This window comes from Sinocyclocheilus rhinocerous, unplaced genomic scaffold, assembly GCF_001515625.1.
Source record: "Sinocyclocheilus rhinocerous isolate Xijiao unplaced genomic scaffold, SAMN03320098_v1.1 scaffold271, whole genome shotgun sequence".
In the NCBI taxonomy this organism is placed as follows: Eukaryota; Metazoa; Chordata; class Actinopteri; order Cypriniformes; family Cyprinidae; genus Sinocyclocheilus; species Sinocyclocheilus rhinocerous.
This window is the reverse complement of record NW_015657574.1, coordinates 1,863,788-1,874,023: the sequence shown is the minus strand read 5'-3', so window position 1 is coordinate 1,874,023 and position 10,236 is coordinate 1,863,788. Positions and strand designations below refer to the sequence as shown.

General features: G+C 41.4%; 1 protein-coding gene across 1 annotated transcript in view; it reads right to left on the bottom strand.

Moving 5' to 3' along the window:
* Window positions 1-10,236, bottom strand: part of LOC107721332 (BTB/POZ domain-containing protein 7-like) — a 52,232-nt gene that overhangs the window by 18,100 nt on the left and 23,896 nt on the right. Inside the window, exon 3 of the mRNA XM_016529283.1 lies at window positions 7,671-8,795. Coding sequence (XP_016384769.1) covers window positions 7,671-8,795 — 1,125 coding nt within the window. The remainder of the gene's footprint in view (window positions 1-7,670; window positions 8,796-10,236) is intronic.

Below are 10,236 nucleotides of genomic sequence, written 5' to 3'. Positions count from 1 at the left end.
AAACGACATGTTTACACGCGACTGTGAGAGTGTGCGCGTGGCTGTGACGTCATTGCCGGCGCCGCTGGCAATAAAAGGATCGGCTCGGAATTGGCAAGACGTGAGACTGACCGGCTGATCACCGATCCGGGCTGGTCATGCGAAAAATCGGCCGATTCCGATCACTGGCCAGTCAATCAGTGCATCTCTAATTTTTACATTTAAATTAAATAAATCTTGAAAAATATCAATAATCTAATAATATTGTTAAATGTAATTTTTAGCAAATCTCAAAATAATTTCGATATTATACATTATGTTGTACTACCTAAATTAACAAAATTATTGATTTTTGCGTTCAGTGCTTTTTATGTATTTAGACAAAAGTATAGAATTTTAATAATCAACCATATAACAGTTAATTGCTGTAAAAAATGAGCTTATAGGTATGTAGAATATCAAGTTTAATATCAGTGCATCCCAAGAAATGAAGTATTTTCAAAAGTAACAAATCAGCTTCATATAAAGCATGCAAGAACACAGAACAACCCTTTTAAACAGTTGTGAATTTGTTTTTTGTTTTTTTTAGCTCATTGGTAGATAATCACAATATGATATTACCATTTACACTCTACAACCAGACAAAAAAAAATGTTTCCAACACCTTGTTGAATCTATGCCACGAAGAATTAAGGCAGTTTTGAAGGCAAAAGGGGGTCCAACCCGGTACTAGCAAGGTGTACCTAATAAAGTGGCCAGTGAGTGTATATATATATATAGATAGATAGATAGATAAATAGATTTATTGTTCAGATGGTTTAATTAAATTGTATGAAATGAATGTTTGAAACGCTTTAGAAGAAAAACAAGGTCACAAAGACCTTGCTTTATGGATTTTTGAAATGCTCCTGCTGCCCAATTTTCATTGTTAAATAATGATGAAATATCAAAGCATCCTCTTTAAACCATTCAACTTAATGAACAGTGACACAAAACTGCAAGCGGAACAAAGAATGGAAAATACAAATGAACACATACTGGAACACACAAAAGGTTTTCAGTTTGTGAATAATTTCTCTCTTTATCCCCAGATGTCTCTTTCTCAAATGAGAAGCGATGCATTTTTTAAAGGTGCTGAGAACTGGAAGAAATGTGCACAGCTCTCTGTAGCTTCCAGCCTCCAGGCCCATCGATGCAGCATTTCATTTGCACTACAGAACAGACCTATGGTACACCACGCTGTCAGTTAATGTTATCGTCACAGGTGCAGTGTCACGCTCAGCCCTGTGTCAGTTCATTCACAGCACGAACCCTCACCAGAACTTTCTTCTTCAACTCCAAGTCTATTTCCTTCACACTGCTTGAAAACGGTCTCATGTGCCTAAGCCGGATATCTGGACCACCACTTTGCATCATCTTATCTACCCTGTGAGATACTGATTAGATACAAATTTTTCCCCCTGAGGCCCACTTTTAAAGTTAGCCAGGTTTCCTGCACCAAAAAGCCGTCATTTAGTTTTACAGGAGCAATTATTACCCTCTCTCTGACCCTTAGAATTAAACAGCCCGTTTAATTTGCTAATGCACTTTAAGACTTCTATATGTAAATGATCACAGTTATGATTATGACAGTACTCTGAGGTTAGCCAATGTCATTCATTAGGTTGGGCCAAGTGCCAAGTTACTGAATAACTCTTAAGGTAAATGTGACCTAATATGTTCATTTGCACATGCTTCTGACAACATAACCATGCTGAATCTGAGCAACTGAGTGAGTTTTTGCAACTCACTGTCCATAATCGGCTGGCTGGACTAGGAAGGAAGCTTTGTGTTTTAATATTGCATTAAGGGAATCGTTTTACCTAAACAATTCTGACATCAATTATTCACCCTGAAGTCTGTTTAAATGCAGAGCATCATAAAACACAAACAACTGCCATAAAAGCACAATAAAAGTAGTTGAGATGACAATTCAAACGTTTAGGGTCAGTATGATTTTTTTTTTTTTAAGAAATTAATATTTTTTTCCTCAGCAAAAATGTTTCTTGAGCACCAAATCAGCATATTAGAATGATTTCTTTGCAACACTTTCATTTTACTTGCCAATAGCAATACCTGTATTTTTATTAATTTAAGGTAATATTTTCAGGAACTGTCAATTCCACTGTTAATAACCTCAATCACAGGTATAATTAAACTATAGCTGATGATCACTATGGTATCATAAAACAAAATACATTATTTACTTTTTTCTACAAATGTACTGGCTAAGAGATGCAACAGATAATCATATGAGTTGGCTTAATTAGTTTAGCAAATACAGATTTGCTCAGACTAAGTCAACAGTGCACTGGGAAGACCTTGTTACTTTCACTGCTGTTATCTGTTCACAGTTTCTCTTGACGTCAATTTCCTGTCACAGCACAAACACAGAGCGATAAGAAGGGGTTTTCGCATGACCTCCTTAAAAATTGGGTGCTACGACACCAAGTTATTAGGTTGGTTACATATAATGTTTTGTCATTGCTGGGATAAATATGCAATTTTGTTGTAATGAAAAGGATTGTGCTTCCTTTTATTTGACTGGCACATACACAGTCTGGGCGAACATACGGCAGTCGTGCACACATCAGAAGCTAATACAAGCAAGCATACGGCGAGCTCTCTCCTATGCATCCTCATTCTCAAAGGAAAGTCTGTAGTCTGTCTGTCGTTTCTCTGTGAAAGTGTCTATTTTTCCAACTTTCAAACCAAACTTGTGAGAAAGGACATTCATGGAAACTCGTACATTGTAGTTTTCTTCATACACAACAGTTATTGGTGTCTGTGTATCCCTACCATACGTCATCTTTAAGTTCACAGCTTAGGTTTAACAAAGAGCTGATTTCCTGCAGTTTAGTGTGAACAAGAGTAATTTTCCTCTGTGGAACAAAGTCGGTTCCAGACCAATGGGTGGCTTTTTATCAACGTGAGTCTGCCTGGTCAGCACATTAATTATCTTTGCCATGTACCAACCACTGGCCAGCTGCTGACTGGGTGTTAAATGACTGCTGTGTCTCCATTTCCTAGAGGTCACTGACACATTTCTCTCCCACCGGAGGATATCAACACGCATGTACTGAAGTGACCTCAATGATTGCGTGTGTTAAGTGCTGAGTAGTCCATCTAGGGCTTTCTTTGAGTGACGGAGTGCCTGACTAGCCCTAACAAAACAAACAAGCAAATACAATGATAGGGGTGCTCCGATCAGGATTTTTGAGGCCGATCACCGATCACAAAAAGCAGTATCTGCCGATACCGATCACAGATACCGATCTTTTTAAAGCCTTCTTTTTAAATGCGCTGTTACTTTAATTCAGCGCTTGCAGCGCAGCAATAGACTCGGTGTGGAAGCGATCTCGGAGTCTGCACTGCCGCAGACGCACTGCCGGACCGCAACCGTGTGCAGTGAATGCTTTAATCCGTTAACATGAGCGCAGAAAAAATACGCACCGCATACGCACTGCAAACTGAGTATTGTGAACCTGGCATTATGTATGTGCGCTGCGAGTGTGCATGAGCGCACGGTCTTCAGGAGAGCGCGCGAGCGCTGAATGGTTAAACACTAGCAAGAATTAAAAAGTAATGCAATTTATAAACTTTAGTGACGATGTGACACTACCTCGATTGTGCAAGTGACAATTCCTGTGTCAACTGTGCAGCATGCAGCTTGCTTGACGCGATGTGTGGTGATTTGAAGACATTTGCGTATTTTTGAGAGAGCGCGCGATGATTCACTCACGCTGTTTGTGAAGTTACGTCTCACACAAGGTTTTCAAATTACTTTATAAGTTATTTAATGAAGAAATATAGCATTATAATTATTTCACCCGTGCCGGACAGAGACTGAGATGGTGCCGCTGCATGTCGTGCCAAACCTCTCATGGCAGCGTCATCAGCTTGAGATAGTTTTTTTGAGATCGGCATTTTTAGAGACCGCCGATCAATCATCCCAAAGCAATTATCGGCCGATAGTTATCGGTAGCCGATCAATCGGAGCACCCCTATACAATTATGTCAGTAAAGTGGACTTACAAGATTTGTGTGTTGAAAATCTCATGCAACACATTGTAACTACATTGTACCATACAAAAATAGCTGTTAAAAAACTACCAGGAGGAGCAGCTGACAAGGTTTCTGACATTAGTAAGTTAAGTTTGTCAAAAATGAATTCAAATCAAATCAAAGTCAGGGTTGCACAAGCAATTTGTATTTAATTGCCGTATGTTTCATGTCGGTGGGAAAAAACAAGGGTTGACGTAGCAAGTGGCACAGCATGTTCTGGAAGAAAACAAGTCCTCCTGAGCTCACCATCGGGCTATGCTGACAGGACTGAATCAGAACCCTATCTGTTACAAACCACAGCTGACCAATGGGTCATAAGGATCAGCTGACACTGACGCTGCAGACCTGTGCTCTAGAGCGCAGGGTTTGATACTCTCATTCAGATGAAGTAATCAGAAGGACGGGTGGCTCTCTGAAAAACATCTCTTAGCACAGCACAGCTGAAGCCCATCACTTTGTGCAGTAAATAGAGATAAACTGGCCAATTCACAATAGGGGCTGATGATACAAAGCACACAGGCAAGGGGTGTACAAACTAGTAAATGTGTAACGTGGAAAAAAATAAAAAGACACAAGGCTGCAAATTTGCTGCTGACAAAAATACCTTTTTTGAGAACTGATACACCAGCAGGTTTTGGCAAGGCTACAGTGATAAATTAGATGTAAATTACTGTGAGGAACTACTTTAGATACCACTCAAAGAAGTTATTTCTTCCTCCAGTGAGTAGGGCTAATTTTATATCGCCAGAAGAATTTGATGACGAAATAAAATTCAAGTAACACCGAATATCGCAATGATTTTAATGCCTTTTTATTTGATCATTAAGCTTCCCAAAGACCATGTAATTTGAGTAGATTCCTAATCTCTCCTCATTTTCCTTTACTTCAATTCACTCACAAATGCTCAAAAACTGTTCTGGAGTGGAACTTTTCATCTATTAAGAATAAAATGCATTGTCATATTGATGCATATTGGTGCATACTACCATTCAAAGGTTTCGAGTTGGTAAGGCTGCATTTATTTGATCAAAAACATATATTTGTGGTAATAAATAACCACAAAATAAACTGATACATCTTAACAGGACTCTGCAATGATAGACATTTAAAGGAAAAATTTATTTAAAATAGAAACCTTTAACATTAAAAAAGGTCTTCACTGATCAAATATTTATAAAATTAGTGAATAAAATTGCTGACCTCAAACGTTTGAATAGGAGTGTAGATATTTTACATTTACATTTAAATTGATTAATTTAGCAGATGCTTTTATTCCAAAGCAACTTACAAATGAGGAACACAAGTGATTTTTCATAAAGAGGCAAATAAACACAAGAAATGTTATTACTATTATTATTAATAATAATACCTTATCTGAATTATGTGCTGAATGGTTTATATAATTTAAACTCTGCTAAGATAATTTGCTACATGAATGCTTGTAAATAATTTAACATGCATACATACATCTGTACGTAGCAGGAAACATTGATATTTCAGTCTCTAACTTTATTAATAATTTACCACGGTTGCATAGTGTTATATTTGAGCATTGATAAAAAATAATTTTTGATGATATCCTTTATAATATTGTGGTTCATCTACTGAAAAATTATGTACATAGTAAAAATCCACCTTTCTTCCACCTTTTACCTCTGGCATAAAACATTGAATGTACTTAACAAATGGCTGTATAAACCTGTTAAACAATGTAATAGAGAAACCTATATCAAATATCATTAAAAGGCATACAAAATTTCAAGATATGCATTAGCTGTATCACACAACCCAACCAACAAGTAATAATACCTTCTTAAAAAAAAAATAAAGAAAATGAACTGGCTCAATCAACAGCCATTTTCAGAAACTACAGACTCAGAACATTAAATACAAATCAATAGCTGTATCCTGCAGCACACATCAACAGTAGAAAAAAGACATTTGAATCCAGAACACAAACCACAACTTGAGAGAGGTGACCTATTCTTCTACCTCCTGCCATAAATACACAAAGGAAAGTTAACAGTGTTTAATGTAGGGCTGCTTCAGAGAAAGTCGACCCTGAAGCAGATTTATGTCACTTTGGTCATTAAGTACACACTTCTAACAACAGGACCAATTCTGCAACCCTTAGAAACTTCCTAAATAAAATTAATACAGGCAGGAAATGGATGAGGGTATTAAGAGAATCGCAGAGGTTGCAGTGCTTTGTTGATGGACACATATGGGAATCTTTCACAAACAGTACTCCCAACATGAGGCGAATAAACTACAGCAACCCCACCCTGTTCCTCCAGTCTTCCCTTGACAGCCTGTGAATTAATCAGGCAGTAAACAAAGCTTGGGGAGCAATGGAAGGGGAGCGTAAGACAACAACTAGAAAAAATGGATAAAAGAGATGCTAAGACTTACCCTGAGCCAGCATGCTGAACTCCAAGAAGAGGGCGATGTGGTAGAGCTCCATGGCCTCTTCGGCCCGACTCATGCACCCTCTTCCAGCCACCAGCGCCTGAACTTCACCCAGACTGCCTTCGGAAGGGCTCCCGCGCAGCACCAGAGAAAGGTCCACCGCATCGGTGTACATGCAGTGCAAGACCACATGGGCGTATTTCTTCGGAATGATGGATTCGTCGAGGATAATACGGGTAGGGGTTTGCAGAGTTCGCTCTGTGATCTCCTCACCCGAGCGGATGCGTCGTTGCAGCAGGTTGCGGAAGAAGGGCGAGCGTGCCGAGAGCACGGCCTTGTGGGCCCTTAGCTCCTCATCAGGCGAGCTATGGTTCACCCCTGCGTTTCCAACTCCTGCGCCACTAGGAGCAGGTCCACCTGCTCCGAAAGCCTCCACCAGCTCAGAGTCTGAGGAGAAGCTCAGCAGCGAGTCAAAATACGGCATGTGCTCACAGAGGTTTCGCATGTCGGCTTCTAAGGAGTTGGGCGTACCGAACTCCTCGCTCAGTCTGACCAGCACATCCACATTCTGCAACCTCGCGTCCTCTGAGCCCAGCTCACCTGTATAGAGATAATGCAGCAACGAGGAGAACATGGGTGCATCCATGCCCACCGTCCCAACGTCTAACAACACCTCGGCCCCGTAACCCGGCGATGACGAAAGCAGGGTCTTGAAGAACGGGCAGCGAGCAGCCAGAATGGCACGGTGTGCTGGGAAGCAGGAATCCTGGAAGATCAGGTCCACATCAGTGCAGTACTTGTGCTGATAAAGGGTGGCTAAATCACGCTGCAGGGTGCGAGCCCCGGGGCGGGCTAGGCCCGCCTGCAGACTGAGCTCTTTGAGGGCTGCCGTGCCCTCATACTCCTCCACCAGGGCATTGACGTCGCGCACGTCCCAACCCGAGAGGAGCTCGCGCATCTGTCGCGCATGATCGGCAGACCGACTCACATATGGGAATCTTTCACAAACAGTACTCCCAACATGAGGCGAATAAACTACAGCAACCCCACCCTGTTCCTCCAGTCTTCCCTTGACAGCCTGTGAATTAATCAGGCAGTAAACAAAGCTTGGGGAGCAATGGAAGGGGAGCGTAAGACAACAACTAGAAAAAATGGATAAAAGAGATGCTAAGACTTACCCTGAGCCAGCATGCTGAACTCCAAGAAGAGGGCGATGTGGTAGAGCTCCATGGCTTCTTCGGCCCGACTCATGCACCCTCTTCCAGCCACCAGCGCCTGAACTTCACCCAGACTGCCTTCGGAAGGGCTCCCGCGCAGCACCAGAGAAAGGTCCACCGCATCGGTGTACATGCAGTGCAAGACCACATGGGCGTATTTCTTCGGAATGATGGATTCGTCGAGGATAATACGGGTAGGGGTTTGCAGAGTTCGCTCTGTGATCTCCTCACCCGAGCGGATGCGTCGTTGCAGCAGGTTGCGGAAGAAGGGCGAGCGTGCCGAGAGCACGGCCTTGTGGGCCCTTAGCTCCTCATCAGGCGAGCTATGGTTCACCCCTGCGTTTCCAACTCCTGCGCCACTAGGAGCAGGTCCACCTGCTCCGAAAGCCTCCACCAGCTCAGAGTCTGAGGAGAAGCTCAGCAGCGAGTCAAAATACGGCATGTGCTCACAGAGGTTTCGCATGTCGGCTTCTAAGGAGTTGGGCGTACCGAACTCCTCGCTCAGTCTGACCAGCACATCCACATTCTGCAACCTCGCGTCCTCTGAGCCCAGCTCACCTGTATAGAGATAATGCAGCAACGAGGAGAACATGGGTGCATCCATGCCCACCGTCCCAACGTCTAACAACACCTCGGCCCCGTAACCCGGCGATGACGAAAGCAGGGTCTTGAAGAACGGGCAGCGAGCAGCCAGAATGGCACGGTGTGCTGGGAAGCAGGAATCCTGGAAGATCAGGTCCACATCAGTGCAGTACTTGTGCTGATAAAGGGTGGCTAAATCACGCTGCAGGGTGCGAGCCTCGGGCCGGGCCAGGCCCGCCTGCAGACTGAGCTCTTTGAGTGCTGCCGTGCCCTCATACTCCTCCACCAGGGCATTGACGTCGCGCACGTCCCAACCCGAGAGGAGCTCGCGCATCTGTCGCGCATGATCGGCAGACCGACTGGATTTGCGTCGCTTAATGAATCTCCTCTTGAGCGTGGCCAAACTAGAGCTCTTTTTCTTCTTGTCCTGAGGTTTTTCAGGGCCATGTTCTAGGCTGTAGAGCTTGGACTCGCCGCCATAACCCTGTGGTGCATAGGAGGCGCCTGGTGACAGAAAAGAAACATGCTGTGTATGAGTCTGGAGACCTTCAAAGTTGTCAGCAGGAAAATATGCATTGTGAGGTCTGCTGACTTTATAATTAAAGTTTATTCCAAATAAGTGCAACACCACAGGGCTTTGCTTTTTGCAAGTGCTTCAGAACAATTCTGAAATACACTTTACTTTTAATGAGTAAATTAAATGCAATGAGAGTACAAAAATTACACTATTTTGAATATGTTTCTCTATAATTGTGTCTCTATAACAGCCGTCAAAAAATAATAAATTCATTGTATGGACAAATTTAAAGGGATAGTTCACCCAAAAATGAAAATTGTTTACTCACCCTCATGTTGTTCCAAACCAGTAAGACCTTTGTTCATCGTTGGAACACAAATTAAGATATTTTTGATGAAATCTGAGAGCTTTCTGACCCTGCATAGACAGCAATGAAACTGAAATGTTTGCAATCATCGTTGTACTCTCGATAATGGCAGAAGACAGTAACTCGGGGAGAAGAATTGTTGAATAAAGTTATTTTTGTTTTCTTTGTGCACAAAAAGTATTCTCGTAGCGACATAAAATTACGGTTGAACCACTGATGTCACATGGACTATTTTACCTATGTCCTTGCTACGTTTTTGGGCCTGGGAACATATCAGTTGCATTTCTGCCTATGCAGGGTCAGAAAGCTCTCGGATTTCATCAAAAATATCTTAATTTGTCTTCCAAAGATGAACGAAGGTCTTATGGGTTTGGAACGACATGAGGGTGAGTAATTAATGACAGAATTTTCATTTTTGGGTGAACTAACCCTTTCAGTGATGCGTGTGGACAAGACTTTACTTAATCTATAGAAATTAAACTATGACATCAAAATATGCAATTCCCTATTTTTTATATATTCTGATCATCCCTTGAAAGAGTACTGCAGATAAACATTCAAATTTCAAACAGTAAAGTATGCACGAAACTGAACTAAATTTGACTTACCGAAATTGCATCTTTTCACATAAATTAGGCATAGAAAAGATAAGACTATGAGAAATAAAGAATGACATGAGAAATGTAAGTGATATTATGGAATGAGACGTTTTTAAATTAGTAGAGTGACAATGCTTAAAATAATTAATGGAAATTAAAACAAATTTAAAAGTTTAATTTTTGAAAAAATAATATCTAGAGATGCACCGATTGCAATTTTCTTGGCCGCAAAATAAAGTGCTCTGTGACTGGAAAGAGGAAGAAATAGTTAACTTAAAATGAGTTGTTGTATGTAACAAAACAGATGTCATTTCCCACCATGTTTATAAATGGTCATTTGTTTCCCCTAACCTTATTAAAATGTGTCATTTTTCACATCAAATTCTTACTTTGTTTCAATTAATTCAGTTAGAATAATAAGAAGCTGTAGAGTTGTTACCATTCAAATGAAATTAGTATTAA